Here is a 20,649-nt window from a genome sequence, read left to right on the forward strand (position 1 = left end):
AGTCTTGATCGATGGTGTGGAGTGGAATGACGTCAAGTTCTTTCAGCTGGCAGCACAGTGGTCCTCTCATGTCAAGCACTTTCCCATCTGCATATTTGGACACTCCAAATCTAACTTCTAGCCGTGCTCGGCGGAGGGACCTTCTGTCCGTCCCAGGGACTGCACACCAGGAGCCAGGAATTGCGTGCCAACTCTGACTCGCGTCGCTCTGCCCTCTCCTGCAGAATTAATTACAGATGTGCTTGGATTACTTTTGAATTACTTTTTTCTATTAACTCTTAAGTTTACTACAAGGGAAGGAAACCCCTTTAAACAAAGGCAAAAAACCCCAGTCTTAACTATAGATGTGCTGACAACATGAAGTTGTGGGGGAGTTGGCAGGAGCAGGCACCCTGCCCAAGAACACCTACCACTTACGAGCAGATAGCTGAATAACTGCACTGCTTATTAACCTGAGACCTCATTGGTGTGAGTGGGCTGGGGGAGCCGTGGATCAGCTTGAACGGATTTTGCAGAAGATAATGTGCTTTACAGTGCGTTTGGCCCCCTCCCTCTGTGTTTCTAGGAAAAAAAGATGGCCAGTCTTTCTTCCTGCTGCCAAAGGACGAGAGATCAGCGAGTCTGGGGCGAGTTCAACTGTCTGGTTTGGAAAACAAACCGCTCTCATGGCTAGGGAGGTCTCAGAGGAGATCCCCTTCAGAGTATGGAGTCTGCCACAGGGACGGGCAGGTGTTTGTGCTGAAGCGTTGCCTCAGGAGGGTTGGGCAGGAACAGGAATTAGGAAAACAGTAGGTGTAAGGAAAGGCCAATGTTCCAGGTCTGTGACAATGACCAAACCGAGCCAGTCACAATGTCCCCGCAGCTGGCTGCGCTGCTGAGGGACACCGCGTCAGTGGGGTCGCTGCTATTTACATACTCACACCGATTATTTACCTGTCAATAAAACCTCGTCCAGCCTCTAAAGGGAAAGGATTTTTCTTAACAGCTGCAGATTTTTTTTAATGCTTTCTAAAAAAAAAAAAAAAAAAATATGTAGAGAAAAAAAAAAGTTGCCAAAAAAAACCCAAACAAACCCAGGAAGATGAGCCGTTGTCTGTGAAGTAATACATCACTGTAGTGGCTGGACTGGGAGCCAGCCAGGCGCTCTGCATGTCCAGCTGCCTTCCCGTCCATCTGTCAAACCGCACACGTGAGGTAGCGTGGGCTGCTTTATCTGCTGCCTTTGTCCTGCCCTGACTGCCCTGTGCTCCCCAGAGCCTGCTGCTGTCCCCCACGCACGTCCCCCCGGGCTGGGCACAGGCTGCCCGGCCTCGGGGCCGCTGTGGGAGCGCGATTTCGCCGTCCCCTTGAACCACCTGGGGCCTCTCCTCACAGGGACTGTGAGACTAACAGTCTGCCACGGCAGCCTCCTGTGGGCTGCTCTGTAGAAGGATGTTGTCCTTACCTTCTGCTTTCCCAATGTTCCTCCCCATGGGCATTTCTCTGTGGATTGCATCCCTTCCCCAGCAGGATATGCTTTTGCTCTGGTGCGGCATTGCCTGTGGGTTGAGGCTTTGCTGGGGGTTTCAGTCCCAAGGTGCAGTGGAAGCTGTAGTTGGGATGTGAGAGGGGATGAAGCCAGTGAGGTTCTCCGTCCACCTTGGGCAGCAGGGTGCCCTGTGAGATGGAAGAGTGAGATTTTCAGGTGTCTGGCGCTGTGTTTTGGCTCCAGCTGTACTTGTGCTCACTTTGTGCACCTCGCTGCTGCCAGGGATGCTTGGGGTGCCAGGACAAGGAGATGCTTTTACAAGGAGACAGCGTGACAAGCTGCATGTCTGGGTGGCTCTGGGTGCTCCAGATACGGTCTTTTGCTCTCCCAGCTTTCCGAGGCATGCCTGGGGGGAAGCGGGAGCTGTGTGTTTGCCATGTGGAAGAACAGACATCTCTGGTGTTTCAGGGTAAAGGACTGAAGTTTTTGATGGGGTCCTTTTGGGTCCCACCCCAGTGGGCAGGCCAGGCTCTGTGAGCATTTCCAGAAGGCACTTTCTGATGGCAATGATGCTTTTGAACCTTTCTTCTTTATTCTTTTTTGTTTAACCCCTTACCCTTGGGTTTTTAAAGGCTTGGGGAACCCTCTTTGGCCTTGCTTGGCAGGTCCTGCTCAGTGCAGGGACCACCTGGGCACTTTTGGGCAGGGCAGTGGTGGTGTCTCTGTTCAGTCTTCTCCTGCTGATGGGGAGCGAGGGGTTATTAAGCAAACGTGTGGTCCCTGCTGGATCTAGTGCCTGTCGAGGTTCACAGCACGGGCTGCTTCACTGACTCCGATTTCATGAAGCCCTTTCCCAGCACAAGTGCAACCGACTTGGCCATGAACTGGGTATTCCCTTCAAACCACGCAGGGGAGGAGAATGTGGTCCTGCGCCTGGTGGCATGCTGCTGGGCAGGACATCTTGTCTAGTTGCAATACTCTGTTTCGTCCCGCAGGCAGGTCTGCCTGCCGTCTGCTAGCTCTTGGCTGTGGCAGCGGCTCAGCTGTAGTTGGAATGTTGTTGTGTCCCTCAGTTCATGCATTTTCGGTTGACCTGAGCTGATGCTCTGGGAGTGTATAGCGTTGCCTAGCAGCAGTAGTGTGGGAGATGGTATATAAGCACATCACTTCTTTTTCTTTATTGAGGCTGTTGCATCAAAAAAAACCCAAAACTTTTTTTAAAGGAAAATAGTCAGCGTGTGATTTCTTCCTTGAGTCTCACGCTGGTGTGACAAGAGCGATGGGGCTGAGTTCCAGCGTCAGGAGCCGCGTGCAGCCTGAGCAGCTCTGGGTGTCGGGGTGTGTTACTGCTGCAGAGGTGGGGAGGACTGACTGACTGCAATAACTTTGTTTACTGGGGGGGTGAGGGGGGAACCATCACTGTGCTCCTCTTTGTATTTCAACCTACTGTAAAGAAACAAACGGTAGCTAGGACAGGATTTCCAGGGTCCTGCCTATCAAATGTGTGTTGCCCTGCTCTACTCTGTATGTGTGTGTGTATGTACGTGTGAGAGAAACACTTCTGCTCGTTGCATTTCATGTTGGTTTGTGTTTTGTTCTAACTTTACGCAAGTGAATTCACTGGGAAACTCTCTGTATACCTCAGACCTGAGGGCTTGTATCTCCGCAGGGTTTCTCCCTTGTGGAAAGCTGCCGTTGCTCTGAAACACCTCTTCCATGCCAGGAAGCATCCCAGCTTCTCAGCCTTGTCCTCCTGGAGCCCAGCAGTGGCAGGCTGGGCCTGCTGGCGGGCAGCTAAGCACCCGGAGCTGGCTGTGGCGATTCCCAGCCTCGGAGGCAAGGGCTGGCACCCGAGATTGGGGGTGCTGCGCCGGTCGGGGCGTTGTGCCTCTGTTGTTCCTCCTGGTATTGTGTGGAGCCGCTTTGTGCAGCTGTTTCTGTCCCTGATTGGAGGAGAAACAGGTTTCTGTCTCTTAAGAAAAATGAGCGTCAAAGCACGCACGTGACTCAGGCCATTTTGGGAAGGGGCTCTGTGCCTGGGGATGTGAATGAGTGACTGATTGTGGGTGTCTCGCCCTCCCAGTTTCCCCAGCAGCTTCCTGGGGGATCCTGCCATTAGCAGCCCCTCCAGCCAGAGGCATCCCTGCTGTGGGCCAGGGAGAGCTGCTGGGGCAGCAACGGGCCCGCGCCTGCAGAGCTGTGCCAGCCTGGTGGGGTTGGGCGGTTGCATGCAGGTCGATGCGTGCCGAAGGATGGCTCAGGGCAGAGACGGAATCTCTCCGTGTTCAGCTCTCGAGAGTTTTGGCCAGGAAAGTGCAACTCAGATGCAGAAATGCAGTGGCGTTACCTCATCTGCCTGTGTTAGATGGGGCTTGCTTCGGAGAGCAGGGGCTGGAGGGGCAGCATCTGAGCTGATCTCTGGCTGAGAGGTGCTTTGAAGGCAGTGTCCCCTGGTCTCCCTGTCCCTTTGTGTCCCAGAGCTCGCCCCTGCTCCCCACAGAGCTCCTACCTCCTGCTCCCCTGGCTGTGGCTTCTCAAAGCAGCCAGTTTCTTTCCCAGCTGCTCTTGGGCGAAGGGCCCTGCCTCGCTCGGGTGAGGTGCTGGGAACGGGCTCGCTGCTGCGCTGGGCTGACCTAGTTTAGCAGCGCTGGAGCAGCCGAAAGACAGCAGGTTTTTGTGGGACTGTGTCACACCTTGAGCGCTTCCTGCTCTTCTGGGTTGAGTTTCCTGGAGACAAAGGCCGGACCTGAGCCCTGCCAGCGTTAAGGTCAGGGCTGGCTCTCCCGCGGCGCTGGTGGCAGTGTGGGCATCTTGGGCGGCTGCTTGAGCTCAGCGCTGCAGTTCCCATCCAGTTTAATTGTTACAGTTTACATCTCAGCGGTAACTGCAGAGCGCTCCTTAATTACACATGAGTTTAGGGAGAGCCGCTGTCTCTTCGGCTGTGTTTTGCTGCTGTAATTAGCACGCACTCATGGCTTTATCCTGCCAAGAGGGCAGGGGTAGGTGGCTGGGAGGTTTCTGGGGCTGGAGATGTGCCTGTTTGCTTTCCGTCATCAGACTGAGCCGAGAACCACGCTGCCCTGCACTTAACCTGTGATTGCAGTGAAGGCTGTCGTATTTCTCACCAGCAGCGTGTGCTGGAGGGAGTGCTGGAGAGCCAGGGTAGAGGGCATCACGCTGGCACCTCCAAGCTGGAGAAGAGAATCCTGGCGAGAGGCAGCAGAGACAGTGGGCTTCCCGATCCCTCAGCATGCCAAACGGCCGGGGAAGGCTGGGATTAGGGCAGTCCCACTGTCCAGCAGTAAAGGGCTGGGGGCCCTGGAGCTTTCTTGAAGCTAGGTTGGATGCAATGCCTCTGTCCCCTTCATTCAGGGCGTCTCAATCTTGGCGGATAGCTGTGTGGTGGCATTTTAGTATGACACTCCTTCTGGGCTTCACTGTCAGGGAGAAGGCCAGAAATGAGCAGCAGCATCTCCAGAAGGTTTCCTGGAGCCTCTTCAACAGGGTTCTCCAGGGAGATGCTCCTGGCAGGGCTGGCTCCTGCAGGCTCACTTGGCTGCTTTGGGACAGACTGGGGGAGAAGGGGACATGCCAACTTGGAAAGCAGCAGGTTATTGGTTTTCTTAAGGAAGAGCACACAGGTACGGGGCCACATCCAGTGAGCTGCTGCTTTGCGCCTTGGCGAGAGGGTTGCCAGCGTGCCGCCTGCCTGGTTGCGTATGTGCTGTGGCCACGGGGAAGCGCCGTGCCGGCGTGGGTACAGGGACTGCGTGCCGCCAGCCATGTCTGGGCCGCGGCGTATGAGGGGACATTACCACTTCGTAGATTCCCGAGTTGTCCATCTGTTTCATTGTTGTATTGTTTGGGTTCTAGGTTGTTGGGTTGTTTGTTTTTTTTTTTTTTTATGAAGACAGATTAAATGTAAATAGCCTTTTTTTGGAACAAACTGCAACGTGCTCGACCTCGTCAACTATTTTATGGTACTAATGCAACACTAATAAAACTGGACATGAAAGCACACACCCGTCCCTTGCGTCGTCTCTCAGCAGGGGCTGCTCTGGCATGACTGGGGCAGTTGTCTCCAGTAGGAGACAGCAGTGCGGCTTTCTGGCGCGGAGAGATCGCTTGCGTTATTTATCCAGCTGCCCAGCCGCACTTCCAGGGTAGAGCTGGTGCATCTGCACGTCCTCCCCGGCATCAAGCCTTCCTGCAGTTTTTGCAGCCCTGCTGCCCTCTCCCCTGCCCCTTGATTCCTCCTCTCTGAGGGACCCGCTCACCTCCTGCGGCTCTCATGGATCTGAACAGCTCTCTAGCAGCCAGTCCTCAGCCCCTCACAGCAAGGAGGGACCAGGCTGGTGCCCATTTGTGGTCTGGGGGCTGCATTGGATGGACATAGTGGTGGTAGGGTGCTGAGGTGGGGGTCTTAGTGGGGGAAGGCTGGGGCTGCGGTAGCCTGGAGCTGTATGTGCTCCTTGGAGAGCAGTGGGAGAGGGACTGGGATGGCAGGTGCCTGGGCTTGGTGCTGGGGCGCAGCGAGGTGGAGAGGGGGAAAGAGGTAAAGCAGCTGTTTTGAGGCAGAAAGCTGAAAAAATGTTGGGAAATGGGCCTGTGGCTGTGGTCTCCGGGATACAGTAGGTTGGAGGCAGCAGTGGGAATGCTGAGCTGGAGCAGCCTGCACCCCTGCGCTCCCCTGGCCCACAGGACGGGTGGCTGCTGGGGCGAAGGGAGCCCCTGGCAGTGGGCCAGGCAGCTCTTGGAGCACGCAGGTCTCAGGTCTTGTGGGTGCCCCAGCCCCGTCCTGTGCTCTGGCCAGGCTTGCAGGCATGGTGGTGGCCTGAGCCCTTCGCTGGAGGAGGGGATGCAAATCCCACCCCAGTGGATCTGAGTGCAGGCTGGATAATTCCAGGCAGGAGGAAGAAGGTAGGTAGCTGGGGAGGGAGTGAACTGGGGATGGGACTGGAGTGCCAATACAGCACCAGAAGCCACAGAGGGGGCCTGGCGAGGTGGGGGGCACTGTGGGGCAGCTCGGGGTGACAAGTGGGGGCAGGCTGCGTTTTGGCTGCATGTGTTCTGCACAGCTACCAAGGGCCTGGCAGCGTGGAAGAGACGCAGTCCCAGCTTCGCCTTTCAGAGCCCATGGACCAGCTCGTCTCGGTGCGGGAAGGAGGGGGCAAGCCGAGGGGACCAGGATGGTGGGAAGGCTGGGGTGCTGGCAGTGGGGGGAGCAGAGGACCAGCCCCACATCTCTGGTGAGTATACGTGAGCTCTCCATGCCAAGCTGAAAGTCCTGGGGGGGTCATGGGTGCACTCCCCTGTCTTCCAGAAGGATATTGGGGAAGAGTGCAGAGGGGTTCAGGGCTGGGGTGCGTCGGGTCGCATGCAGTAGACCAGCCAGCCTCCCTCGCCCACGTGTGCTGGGACAAACCCGTTTCTGCCAGCAACTTCAGACCGGGCTCTCCAAGCACCGGTGTCTTTCTTTTGCAGGTCTTGGCGTTTCTTGGTGGAGCTGCACCCTGGCTGCCGCATGGGAGGTGTGGGGCGCAAGTGATGCCCTTTCAGGATGCACCTAGAGCCCTGGGGGGGAAGGACTGGGTTTGCCGTGGTGGGAGATGGGCATTGCGAGGGCCCGCTCCACCCCAGGCCACAGCTGGCTCCTTCCCGTTGTGCATCACCCCAGCGGTAACCACGGCTATTGCTTAACCTGGAAGAGGATCCGCAGGGAAATTCCAATGTGTTTTTGTTGCTGTCGTTTGAAACGCAATTTAGCATCTGCAAAGAGCAGTTGATGCCCTGTGACTATCCGCTGCTTCGGGTGCAACTACTGAGCGCCCCATGATGTGATTTGTAAATGCTTATTCTGGGTAATTTTTCTGCTGAATTATCTTACTGGATTATTTTCCGCTCTGTGGAACGGTTGCAGGAGCAGCCCGGGGAGAGCCAGCCCTTGTGTCCTGCGGTGTCCCCGACGGCTGTGCCCTGTGCCAGCATGCTCTCCCCCGCTTCACAAAGGAGGAAATACCATGGTGATGCCCCACCCCCCGACCCGGCACATTGAACTCTTTTGGCTGATTTTTCACCTCCAGAAGCGCTTTCCTCGCCCAGCTGCACTCCTTGTGCGTGTTGGAAGCATGAAAGCAGAGCCCCGTGCCCCACTGGGACCCGAGCACTGTCACAGATTTGGGTGGTTGGGTTTTTTCCTGACACACAAAGTGAATGTTAACAAAAGCCCCGTTCTCTTTTGAGTAGATGTATTTCGGCAGATGCGGGTGTCTCGGGCACTCGTGTAGCTGTTTCAGGACTTTCTGAGAGCCGGGGTTGAGAGCGAAGGCAGGGGCTGTGCCCGGCCCTGGCGGAAGCCCTGGCGGAGGCTGTGACCGTGTGTGCTGTGTACCATTTTACTCCAGCACAGTGTTTTGTGACAGCTATTTTTTGGCCATCGTGACCTGTCTGACTGTGAGAGGGTCTCCTGGGCTGATGCCTGGCTCAGGCAACACCAGATGACCTTGCAGCTCTGCACTGGAGCGGAGGAGCGGGTGTAGCCATCCTGCTGTGATGAGAGGCCATTGGCACCCGAGTCTGCCTGTGCTGGCTGTTGGAGGTGTAGCTTTTTTGTTGGCATTTGCCATCCATCCTCAGCCAGACACGTGGAGGGGTGTTCTTGGGGCGGGGGGAGGTGGCCTGTCACCTGCTGTGCTGCACTTTGCCAGCCTTTGCTGGGAGACCTTCCATAAAGGTGTTACGTACCAAAGGATGATGGTTTCTTGGGGCGTTTGTTGGCATCAGCCGGTCAGTTCCTGTGGGAGAGGAAATGGCAGCAGGAGTGTGCAAGTTTTGCAGAGTGATCTGGAGCTGGTGCCTGTTCAACAACCGCATAACTGCTGCAGGGCTGCTGAGGAGACACCCAGAGAAGAGCTGTGCACAGGTGGAGAAGGGATGTACCTGCTCGGTGCAGCCCCTGCTATGCTTGGGACTGGTGACACCCCCAGGTCCGTGGGCAAGGGAAAGTGAAAACCCTTAGCCACGCTTCCCCTCTCAGGCTGACACCTGAGGAGGGGTGACAGCCTCGGCAATGGCAGTGGGTGACACAAGCACGGAGGGGACAGGCCAGGGATGTCCTGGAGATCTGAGGGAGATGGTGTAGAAGGGGGTTGTGTGTGAGCAGGAGGAGTGTGTAGGGCACGTGGGTAGGGCTGGAGGGACATACACAGGGAGCAGGCAGCATATGGGTGTAGGTATAAGTATGAGGGGGTGTTTCGCACGGTGTGAACAGGCTGCGGGTGTGCACAAGGAGGGCTGTGTCTGTGGAGTGGGCTGCTGTTGCTGCCCAGCGTGGGGACAGGCTGTGGTGGCTGGGTGTGCGTGTGTAAAGACAGGCAGCGTGAGGGCTGTTTGCGAGTACAGGTGGTGTCTGTATGCGGAGGCTGTGGGGGAGTACAGGTGGGGGGTGTGAGAAGGGCTGTGGGAAGAGGCAGGTGTGTGTGAGGAGGGCTGTGTGTGGGTATAGGGGTGTGCCTGTGGAAGGCTGTGAGAATACCCAGCGAGTGTACATGTGAGGAGAGCTGTGTTGCCCAGGCAGATGTGTGTGAGTGCCAGTGGTGGTTGAGTGTGTGTGTCAGGCTGTACATGAGGACAGGCCATGTCTGTGTGTGGCCTGTCCACACCAGGGCAGGCAGGGTGTGTGAGGGGGGCTGAGCCTGGCTGGCCATGGGCGAGCTGTGTGAGGAGGGATGTGTGGGGACAGGCAGGGTGTGCGTGATGGGGTGACAGCAAAGTGTGTGTGTGACAACAGGCTCTGTGTGTGTGTGTGTGGACAGGCGCTGTATGTGAGAACAGGCAGTCTATGTCTATGTGTGTGATGACAGGTGCTGTAGCTGTATGTCTCTGTGTGTGTGAGGACAGGTGGTGTAGGTGTATGTTGGTGTCTGTGTGTGAGGACAGGTGGTGTGCCAGTGTGTGTGACGACAGGCTCTGTGTTGGTGTGCCAGTGTGTGTGAGGACAGGCCACGTGTCAGGGTGTGTATGAGGACAGGTGGTGTATCTGTGCTGGGGTGTGTGAGGACAGGTGCTGTGTTGGGAGGTGTGTGTGTGAGGACAGGCAGAGCACTGGTGTGTGTCTCCGTGTGTAAGGACAGGCGGTGTATCAGTGTCAGGGGGTGTGTGTGTGCCTGTGCGAGGGCAGGCGGGGTGTGTGCGTGAGGACAGGCGGTGTGTGTCTCCGTGTGTGTGACAGGCGGTGTAGGTGTATGTCTGTGTGTGAGGAGAGGCAGGCTGTGTGTCAGCGTGTGTGTGAGCACAGGCGGGGTGTGCGTGAGAGGACAGGCGGTGTATCCATGTCGGGGTGTTTCTGTGTGACTGTGTACACACACAAGCGTGTGTGTCTGCGAGTGAGCACAGGCAGGGAGTGCGTGAGCCTGTGAGCGTGTGTGAGCACAGCCGGTGTGCCGGGGTGTGGGGGTGTGTGTACCGGTGCGTGCGCGCCCCCCGGCCGGCGCCGCTGCCTCACAGCCCGCGGGCGGGGCCGGCTCCTTCCCCTCCCGCCGCCGGCCGCTCCCCGCGCGGGCCCGCCCCGCCCCCCGCTCCCCCCGCCCGGGCGACAGCCGGCGCGGCCCCTTTAATTCCCCCCGCTCCCCTCCCCCGCCCGGCCGCTCCAGCCTCCATTTTCCAGCGGATCCGGCACCTGGAGGCGGCGGCGGGAGCGGCCCGCGCCCCGCACCCGGCCCCGTCCCGGGCATGGCCGCCAACATGTACCGGGTCGGAGGTAAGCGCCCGCGGGGGGCCCCGCGGCCCGGCTCGGCACGGCCCCGCCGCGCCTCCCGCCCCTCACCGCCTCCCGCGGGCGAGCGAGCGGCGCCCCGGGGGCCCGGCGGGCCGCGGTGGCGGGGCAGGCCTGGCCCGGCCGGCGGGGGGGGGGGGGAGGCGGCGGGAGCGGGGCAGGGGCCTGCGGGGCGGCCCGGCGCGGGGCTCGGCGGGTCCGGGGGAGCTCCGGAGCTGAGGGGCGGTGGGGGGGGGGGGCGATGCGGGGCCGGGAGCGGCCTTGCGTTGCCGTGCGGGCCGGGGGCGCGGGGCTTGGCGGCCCGCGGGGCCGGCTGAGGGGGCCGAGGAGGCCGCGGGGGAGCGGCGGCGGCGGGGCGGGCGGGCTGGGGCCTGGGGCGGAGCGGCTGCCGCGGCGGGGGTCACACGAGGCTGCCGGGGCGGGGGCCGAGGAGCCGCGGGGAGCGGGAGCACAAAGATGGGCAGAGAGCGGCGCCGGAGCCGGGCTGGCGTGAGGCGCCCGGCCGGGCTCGGCCTCCCCGCCCGCCGCCGCCCGCCTGCGCCCCGGGGCTGCGCTCCTGCCCCCGTGTCCTTTGTTTTGGCTCACGTGAAGGGGAAGGAGGCAGCGGCGCTCGGGACTGCGTTCGGGGGATGTAAACCGAGGGTGGTCTGGCACGGATTTGCGCTCGGCCATTTTCCTCTATAAAAGCCGCCCCGTGGAGCTTCCTTCTCCCCAGGACTGTAGGATGTGCGGGAAGACGCTTTTGTGGGGATCCCGGCGTTTCAAAACGCCCTGTTCCTTGTGGAGTTCTTCAAAACCGGAGTAAAGTAAACAAGGGAAAAAACCACGGCGAAGGTGGCTAAGCCATCCCGCCTGGCTGCTCTCCATCGGCAACTACTTTCTGCTCTTTCCGCTTTTCTGGCCTGGCCTTACTTTGTGCTGTGAAAAATGTCACTTCTTTTGTCGCGTTGGTGCCTTTCCCTGGCCGCGCCGGGTTTCACGGAGGGGAGAGGTGCCTCTGCCTGTCCCGGCTTTGTCTCTGGGGCCGCTACGGGCTGGGTGCGCAGGCAGCGTCCTGTCCGCTTAGAGATGCTGAAGGATGAAGGGTGAGATGAGTTGTGGAAATTTACAGCTCGGTTCCTGGTGCGACTTGTGAAGGGAATTGTTTCCTGGAAATTACTGTTCGGCATGTAACGTTTGAGACACAGGTCTGGTGTGGAACGTCCTCTCCAGTATTTTTTATGGCAAAACCTGTACTGTGCGCCCCGTGGGCGGTGGGAAGGGACCTCTGGAGATCTCTAGGCCAGCCTCCTGCTAGAAGCTGTCCCGGTAGGGCAGGGTGCTCAGGGCCGTGTCCAGCCCGCTTCCTAGTATATCTTAAGGATGGCGATGCCACCCCGGCTTCGGGCCCTGTCCGGTGTCGACCACCGTGCACATGGCAAATAATTCTTTCCATGTGCCTGGTTGGATTTTCTCCTGTTTCAGCTGGTGTCCCTTGTCCCTCGGCCTATCCTTGCGCATCTCTGAGAAGAGCCTGGCCCTGTCTGCATGCCACCTCCCGCTCAGGAGTTGCAGACAGCAGGAACATCTCCCCAGAGCCCCTCTCATTCCCAGGCTGACCTAACCTGCCGCTGCTCTCTGCCTTTCTTTCCACACCCCATGCCTCCAGCTGACCCACCTTTGTGGCCTCTGCTGGACTCCTTCCCGTATGTCACTTGTGCTGGGGAGCCGAAGCTGGACCCAGCTCTCCAAATGGTCTTAGGAGTGCTGAGCAGAAGGGCAGGATGTGTCCCCTTGCCCTGCCGGCTGCGCTCCGGCTAAGGCGGCAGGGCTGGCTGCCCTTGTTGCCAGGGTGTGCTGCTGGCTCCTGGGCAATGTGCTAGCTTACCAGGTGCCTTCTGATGGAGACACTGTGCCAACAGCCTTACCCCCCACCTCAGGCACGGGGCTTCACTCTAGCTAGAGTTGAACTTTCTGATGTTTTTGTCAAGCCATTCTCCAGGTTGTTGAAGTCTCTCTGATTAGTAGCCCTGCCCTCCAGCAAGCGTGCTTTCCCCAAGTCCCCAAACTTTGGAGAGTGTACTCTAGTCCCTCTCCAGGTCATCAAAAAACTTCTAAGCAGGGCTGGCCCCAGTGTTGATCCTCAAGGGATGCCATTAGTAACCGGCAGCCAGGTGAAGGCTGCAGCTCCTGATGGCAGTCCCTTGAGCCTGGTGTTCCAGACAGTTGTCTTCCCACCATTATTGTCCCGTTATCCAGGCTGCTCCTCTGCACTTTGGCTTGAAGGCTGTAGTGGGAGACTTAGCGTGGCCTTTGACACAAAGTCAAGGTGTCCAGCACCCCCTGCTCTCCCCTCAGCCAAGGAGCTCATATTTGCTTCCCAGAAGGAGAGTCGGGTTAGTCTGGTGTGGTTTGCCTGTGTTATATCCATTTTGGCTGGTCTCTCCGTCACCTTCTTGTCCCTTCTGTACTTGGAAATGTTGTTTGGGATTTGCTTCGTAACCTTTTTGGGCAGAGGGTGAGGCGGCTGGCTGATAGCCAAGGTTAGAGTGCTCTGTTATTGTACATATGGATGAAGTCTTGATTTGACATATTACCAAGATCAACATACGGATGGATGCAGCTGTTTCTGTGTGAGCACTCTGTTTGGCCTGAGCCGGAGGAGTTTGTGTTATTGAATTGTTTCTGACCTCTGGTGCTGGTATCTCCCACTAATGGTTTTGTGCACTGAAGTTGTGTGTGAACTCCAGGGCAGGATTAAATCCTGAATGGGATTTGTGCATAGTCATTTCATACACTTCCCACTGGAAGGCAAACATTCAGCAGATAATCTGTTATTATTCTTGTGGCTACCAAATTGCGTTGTGTGAACTCCAGACCTAACAGCTGCCAAGAGCAGCTTGCTCACTGTAGATCGATAACGCTCCTAGAAGTATACGTTGACTCAGAAAGGATGGTCGTCATCACTTTTGGCCTAATCACGAAACACTGGATTTTTGTCTTCAGAAACCAGTAGGGTGAATTGCACATCTCTGACATAGGCTGATATTAAATGCATAGTTGACAGCTCTTCCAGAAGACATGAAGTGTCTTGCTCTCTTTTCATGTTGACATGCAGTAGTTCCTGGATAGAGGAGCCTGCGCTATGGAGGCCCAAAGTGACATGCAAGTCTTCTCTGTGTTGTGTGGCAGAGCGAGCATGCCGAGGGGGGGGACGAGACACAGGACACGACAACACACGGGACATTAGGAGCTGCCGTTTGAGTGGCTGTAAGTCTCTGTAGGTAAATTGACTGCTGGTGTCAGGTCCGCTTACAGAAAGCAACTGGTTCTCCTGGTTCCTACCAAGTTTCTGCTGGTACGTTTCTGCTGGGGAAGGGGGTGCCGTTCAATACAAATGGGGCTCTCCCAAGCTAGCATGGTTCACAGAATGTGAAGCTTCTTAAATGTGTAGGGAAGATGCCAGGGTATCAAATTCCAAAATGAAGTATGGCATCTTATTTGTTGTCCAGAAGGAAATCCTGGAATCACCTGCCTCCAGGGTAGTAGAAGTGAAGATCTTAGCAGCTGCCACACAGCCATGAAATAAATGGCAGCATGAGGAGAGTGTGGGCTGCTGTGGCTTGGAAGGAGTCATGGTGGGCTGGCCTGCTGCTCCATGGAGTGGACTGGCAGTCTGCGCGATTGCAGGCCGTGTGGGAATGTTGGATAAACACCAGATCTCAGAAGCTTGGGACCTCTGAGCTGGAATTTGGGGCCTCTGATGAAAAAATGCATGTGGGAGAGAGATGTTCATTGTTCTAGCTGGTGCCAGGCTCTGCTTTCAGGAGAGTGCTGTGTCAGCTGCCTGGAAGAGAACAGGTCATCTCAGTATCAAGAGACTTTCCAACAGCTATTCTGTCTCCACCTTCTCCGGAAGAGTTGAACTGTAGTATGACAAGTATTCCTTCAGTGGTGGCAATTGATCGAGCCCTGCTGCAGGTTTGTGCCCCTCTGGCATTCCCTTGGTGCAGTGAGACAATGATTTTTGCATTTCCATCTTGCACTGATTTGAGGAACTTAAAATTTTTCCACCTTCCCTCCTCCTCACTCTTTGTTTTTTCCTGGATTATTTTTAATCTGCATCAGCTACCCGATCTGGTTCACTGTGGGACTGTGTGAACAGCTGAATGGGCTCAGTGGGAGGGCTGGGAACAAGGGGACGGGAAAAGAAAGGAGAGGAAGGATGGAGGAAGAACTACTGAAGCCCAACACTTTCGCTGAGACAAATGTCAGTTTACACTTTTAGGTGAAAAGCCTTTTATGTGTTCTCAACTTTTAAGTTACCTCCTTGTTTGGGAGCGTACTCGGCTACAAAATTATCACTGATTTTAAGACTATGGTATGTTTAAGGTATGTTTAAATGGCATCAGGAGATACACTCACAGGTCAGTCAGGCACATACATACTAGCTGCATCTAATATGTTTAAAGCAAGTGGAATTATGACTCCACAGTAAGATTCCCAGCAGCTTTCTTCCAGTGTGCTGGAGACTGAAGCTCTACAACTTGGTGGAGTTATTTCTCACTCACTTGATTAGACCTGGTAGTGGTGTGCCTATCTGCGCTGCAGTCATACTTCACATTTCAACATAGCTATCCCCAAAGTTTTTAAGAATGGCAGCATGACATCATCTCCCTTTTATTATAGGCTGTTATTAATGCATAGCTGGGGACCGTGGTTTGACCTGCCCCCCATCCTGTTACATACCCCTGTTTGGCATCTACGCTCTTGTGGCAGCGTGTGACTTGAATGAGAGCGGTGAGCAGATGGGTGCATGGGTCCCCTTGGCATCACGGTGATGTCAATAATAATTTTCTGTGCTTTCTGTGGTAAAGGACTGAGGTACAGAGTTATTGAGGAAGCTTCACAGAAGTGTGGTGTCGAGGCCAGAGCTGAAGGATGTAATTCAGATCGTTTAACTGCAGGGGCATGTGTAAACCCTCTCCTGTCCTCTTGCATGGTTATCTGTGTGGATGTATTTTGGATTGCAGGAGGGGTTACTGTGGGATGTTTTTGTTTTGGTTGTGTTTGTTGGTTTGGTTTTGTTTTGGTTTGGTTTTTTTCTTAACTAACTTGGAACTGTAGTGGAGTATTTGAAGGTAGCCTGAGCTGAGAGCGCATTTAGTGGAGAGTGGTATTAAATAACCAGTAAAGAAAATAAAAATAAGCATTCATTCTTGCAACTTACTAGTAGGTTTCTGCAGTCATTTTCCCTGATAAATGTAGGATGGGTTCTAGCTTATCACCTTTCAGCAACAGCCAGGCAATGAGTTTCTTCATCTTTCCTTTCATCGTAGTTATACACGTTTATGTTCTTGGGGTTTACAGTCTTCCTTTCCTTTTCTCCCCCGTGTCGGCCTGCTTCACTGGCTTCATTAGCTGGCTGGTAACGGGGAAGCGTCGCGTGGTGAGGAGCATTGTCAGCCAGCTTAAGTGTGTCTGGGGGCTAGACCTACAACCATGGTGTCTGCACGTGCTCAGCGCGTCTGTAATAGCTGTAAAGCTCATTGCAGCTGGCAAAACGGAGGGAAAGTGCTAAGCTTGCTCCTGCCAAGGGGGGACTCTGCCTTCCCCTGGCAGGGTGGTGCTCGCCTCCTGCCTCCTCTCCTGTTTCTTGGCTGCCTCTTTGGCCAGGTGGCTGCTGCTGGCCCCTTAGAAAGTCAGCGCAGTGACAGTGACATTTTCTGCTAGGTCAGTGAGTTTAAGCAATTCCTGGGCTGGCGCATGGGAGGCTGTGCCAGGCCGGCCTGGGGTAGGGGGACACAGCAGAGCTGGGACAGGGGACACACAGCTGGTCTGTGGCAGGGCTGGGGTGGGGGGACACAGCAGAGTTGAGACAAGGAACACGCAGCTGGTCTGTGGCAGGGCTGGGACAGGGGACACGCAGCCAGCCTGTGGCAGGGCTGAGGCCAAGGGAACACAAATGACTTGTGGCAGGACTGAGGCGGGGGATACACAGTTGGCCTGTGGCAGGACTGTGGGGGGGGATACAACACAGCAGGGCTGGGGTGGGGGGACACAGCCGGCCAGCAGCAGGGCTGGGGTGGTTTGGTGGGCAGCCGAAGCGGCAGGGCCTGCATGCTGCCTTACTCCTTGGCGGCCCTCTGTGCCCGTCCCTCTTGTTTGCATGTTTTGCCTTTCAGTGATGGCAAATAGAAGACACTTGATAAATTGTGGAAGAGGGACTTTCAAACTCTTTAAGCATTGCCTTTTGTTTAACTATTGAGATTTTGGGTGATTGTAAGAGAATTTCCTTTCAATTGCGTGTGGTTGTTTTTCAAGCAACTTTTGATGTTTAAACATTCTAACTTTAAATAAAGATTACTTCATCTCTCCCTAGTAGGAGAAGAGAATAAAGTGGTTGCTGTTACTTGGTTTTACTTTGATTTATAAACTGTTTGTGAGCAGTTTGGGGTTGCTTGAGAGTATGGCTATGAACTGTTTGAGCTTGCCTCCTCCTAGTTCTGCACGTCTTCTGGCAACAAGTGATCTGTTAAGTCAGTGTTACTTCTGCACCAAGTAAGGAGTTTTTATACTGTGTTTTACTGCTTTGCTAGATCATTATTTTATTAAATCCCTGAACAGGTAAGTGACCGAGCCCTTCAGACGCTTTGCCTGTTTCCCCATGAGGTTTAGATAACTGGAACTGTTGGGAAAGGTACTCTTGTAAGATACTACAGTTCTAGGTCTTTAGGATCTTGGAGCCCTTTGCTGTAGATGTAATATACAAAGAGGCCCTGCTTCAAAGTGTTGTTTGGGGTTTTTTTGGGTCTGATATGATTCCTCCTCTCCTCTTTACTTGTAAAACCAAATTTGGCAGGACCTGTGAAGCACCAGTGAGGCTTTCAGGCACTGTAGCCCAGCCCAGAAGGAGCCATGCACATGTTCTCCTTTTCTAGCTCTTTGGCTGGATCATCTTTGGGAAGGAGAAGTGTTCCTGAGATAATTTTTTACTTGACATTGATCAATGAAGTAGAGCGAAGAAGTTAGTTGGCAGCTTTGAAGTGAGTTTGCAAGTAAAAGAAAAAAAATCTAGGCTTCTCCAGTCTTTTACACGTGTGTTACTCGCAAGCTGTTTAGTCTTGGTGGTGCCTGGGATTTCACAGCTCTGGTTCCATGTGTTGCCAGATCACCAATCATGATCTGTGTCAGATGTGATCCATGGTAATGTGTCTGTTAAATTGCACGTGATGTGCTCTGTTTAATTTGGGGACTTCATGCTTTTATGCAAGGTGTAGGAGGATAGACTATACTTGACCAAGCATAAAGTTAGTGTGGTGTGAGCGGATGATTCCTGATTCAGCACAGAGCTTGTCCTTAGAGAGTTAAGTTGTCAACATGTGAGCAAATTTGAACCAGCCAAGTGAGACAGCTTCTGAGGATGTTTTTCCCTGGTAACCCTGTCGATTTAAGCAACGCCTGCTCGCAGACACTTGCTACTGTCTCACATTGCTTCCTTAGCTGGACTGGCACAGCTTGGCGTGGCTGTGCAGCTCAGCAGCTCAGCACATTGGGTTCGTTGGGAGACAGTGTTTTGACCCCAGGGAGTTCCTGATCAGGTTTACCATGTGCGTGCCTGCCTCCAAGGAGAAGCTGTCACAACCTGAGGGGATGGTATGAGAGGGCGGGGGATGAATCAACTTCACTGGCACTCATGTTTGAAGAAACATCTGCAAAACTATGGCAGGAGTTTATACTTCATCCATGCTTTACATTGTGAAGCCGTGATGTTTCTGATCTGGCACCGAAACCCTTACCTCTGGACTTAATATACTGTTGTACCACAGCCTAAGCAGTTAATCCACCTTTCCTAACTGAAGTGGAACATTGCTTTTAAACAAACAAACCAACCCAAAAGAAAAACTGCAGTTGTTGTTTCTTGACGGTGATACAAGACTTGGCGTCTTCTTTTGCAGCTCTTGAGATACTTGCAAAGAACGTGAAGCTGATTTCTTGTCATCTTATGAACTGCCTAAATATCTTTTGGAAAATAATGGGTTTTTTTGTCTGTGCTTAGCAGTAAGAATTGCAATGGAATAGGCAGTTCTCTTGGCTTCTAGAGAAGATAATGAGGGTGCAGTTTGAGGATACTCCTCTCCCATGCTTCCCTCCCTGCCCCCCAACTCCTCCATGATTTAAGGAGTTCTCTCTGTCCTAGTTCCTCTGTTTGCTCAAGTGTTTCTCCGGCTCTTCTGTAAATTAGACCATCCTGGTCTTCCCTTACAACCCAGCTTTGGGGAAAGGCCTTTCTGTTTTTTAAGCCTGGACTATTTCCCTGAACTGGTTAATGGTATTGCCCCTCAAAGAGTTGCACTGGTGCAGCTGAAATTACATAGGCTTGCAACTTTTCTATTGCAGAAAATATTTGAATAGCTACAACCTTGGCAAATGAAGTGGCAGAAGAGGTAATACAGAACAGGCTTTGTGTCCAGAGAACTTTAAATCATGCCTGGATATCTCATGTAAAGTGAAGAATAAAACCAATGGTTCTCCAGGTATATTCAGTGTGTGCTTGTCCTGCAGAAATCTGGAGGGAGTTGACTTAGTGAACCTAAAGAGGGTCAGTGCCACATGCAAGCGTGCCTCAGTTATAGCTGGTATATTGGGAATGGATTAATTGAAATGGGTTTCCTTGTACTGCCATATAATTGATTTCTAGCAGCAGAATTGCTTCTTTATCCTCAGGGTAGTACTTTGGAAGCTTAATTTTATTTCCAGGATTCTCACAAATTCTCTTTTCAAGTCTTGTTTGTACACAGTTGCCCTACCTTACCTTTTAAGCCGACATCCCTAGTAGCAGTTACTTCAGTGTGGCATAGTTCTTGTCTAAGAAGTGACCTGTGATGTACAGCTGACACCCGTAACCTCTTTTTCACAAGTGCCAGCATATTGCTGTCCTTTGTTTTTTTCCACAGGTGGTCTGCAACTAAATACAGCCAACAGTGCTGTGAGGAACAGAAATAAGGACATTGACTTCATCTAAAATTCGTGTTCTTTCTTCCATGAGGTGGTTCTTCCCTTCTGCACCCAGTCCTTTGTAGTTTCACGCTTTTACTGGGAAAGGTACCGTATGTAGGAACTCTGGGCCTTGTCCAGAACGGAGATCTTAAGTCTCTAGATTGTTGCTGCTAGGCAGAATACCTGCCACCTTCCCCCCCCCCCCCCCCCCCCCCCCCCCCCCCCCCGCAGAGAGGGTAAACATTAGGGAACACAGCTGGTCATAATGAATCAGATCAGGAGTTAATCGAGCCCAGGACCTGCCTTCTATGGCACTAATAATAGAGGTGTTAAGAGGCGCTAAGAGAAGCGAGCACCTTTGATAATTCCCCCAAACACTGCAGAATCTCCAGTGAATTGCTTTAAAACCTAGTCCATTAATTGTTTCTGAAATAGGAACCATTTCATATCCCTAATTGTCTGTCTTGCATTTCTCGCTTTCTCTTGTAGTTTTTAGTATCTATGTTTTTAAGATAGGGAACAGTGGTCAGAACTTAATTATCTTTGAGACTTCTGTCCCTCTGTGAAATGTTTTAAATCAAACAAAGGGTTCAGGAGTTAATAGGGAAGAACTAATGACTGGATAATGGAGTTGCATAAACCTTGTTTCACTAAGAGTCGGACAAAAAAATGATATGAGGTAGCTGAACAGGAATTTTTCTTTCCCCCTTTGACATGATAGAAACAAAGAACAGAAGGCCTTTGGGAAGTTCCAAATCCCTTAATGTTTCAGAGTTTAAATGGGATTGAGAATTTTCAGTCTGTCCAAGCAAGTTGCATGTATTAGAGACTTAGATGGGGTTTTTTTTCTCTAAAAAGGTAGAAAATACTTCTTGGCTTGAGTTGTGTACTGTGTGGTAGATACTTGAGTTCTTGTTTGTAACCATTACAGGTCCTTTAGAGGTTTGGTTTTGGGTTTATTATTATTTTGTTTTTTTAGTGTGTCTTACTACCTGGGAAGAGCTTGCACTGATAGAAGTTTGTATCAGCGTTTCTGTAGGTCTGTGCATAATCTGTAGTCCTGTTACATGGACCTTGGTATGAATTGCTTCTACTTTAGGGCTATGGTTTGGGGAATATTGAACCTGGCTTTTTGGAAGCAAGACAGAATAACTGATACGTAGGTTTCATCTCAAAACAGCCAAGTTATTTTGGCTGTCCCCTTCCAGATACAAGTTCTGCACATTTGGAAGAAAATGTAATGTGAACATTTTGTTTACCATATGAATGTGCTCAAGAAACAAGGGCAAAGCTAGCATGATTTAACTGGGCTATCTCAACCTATCCCTACTAAATTTAGTGATCGTTTGCTGTCAACTGTATGGAGTGGAGATTTATGCAGGAGATGGCACTCGCTTTTGCTATGTCTCTCACTAAATGATTATAGGTA

At 53.4% G+C, this 20,649-nt stretch overlaps 2 protein-coding genes across 16 annotated transcripts in view; both read left to right on the plus strand.

Annotated features, from left to right (window-relative positions):
- Positions 1 to 5,488, plus strand: part of PACS2 (phosphofurin acidic cluster sorting protein 2) — an 83,452-nt gene extending 77,964 nt beyond the window's left edge. For all 12 annotated transcript variants that reach the window (XM_055815199.1, XM_055815205.1, XM_055815201.1 and 9 more), the window contains one exon: positions 3 to 5,488. In XM_055815199.1, coding sequence (XP_055671174.1) covers positions 3 to 121 — 119 coding nt within the window. In that variant the 3' untranslated portion in view covers positions 122 to 5,488. The remainder of the gene's footprint in view (positions 1 to 2) is intronic.
- A 4,552-nt stretch (positions 5,489 to 10,040) lies between these two features.
- The window catches only part of MTA1 (metastasis associated 1), a 94,228-nt gene continuing 83,619 nt past the window's right edge, over positions 10,041 to 20,649 (plus strand). For all 4 annotated transcript variants that reach the window (XM_055815023.1, XM_055815025.1, XM_055815027.1 and 1 more), the window contains exon 1: positions 10,041 to 10,226. In XM_055815023.1, coding sequence (XP_055670998.1) covers positions 10,199 to 10,226 — 28 coding nt within the window. In that variant the 5' untranslated portion in view covers positions 10,041 to 10,198. The remainder of the gene's footprint in view (positions 10,227 to 20,649) is intronic.

Source organism: Falco peregrinus, chromosome 10 (genome assembly GCF_023634155.1).
Source record: "Falco peregrinus isolate bFalPer1 chromosome 10, bFalPer1.pri, whole genome shotgun sequence".
Taxonomy (NCBI): domain Eukaryota; kingdom Metazoa; phylum Chordata; class Aves; order Falconiformes; family Falconidae; genus Falco; species Falco peregrinus.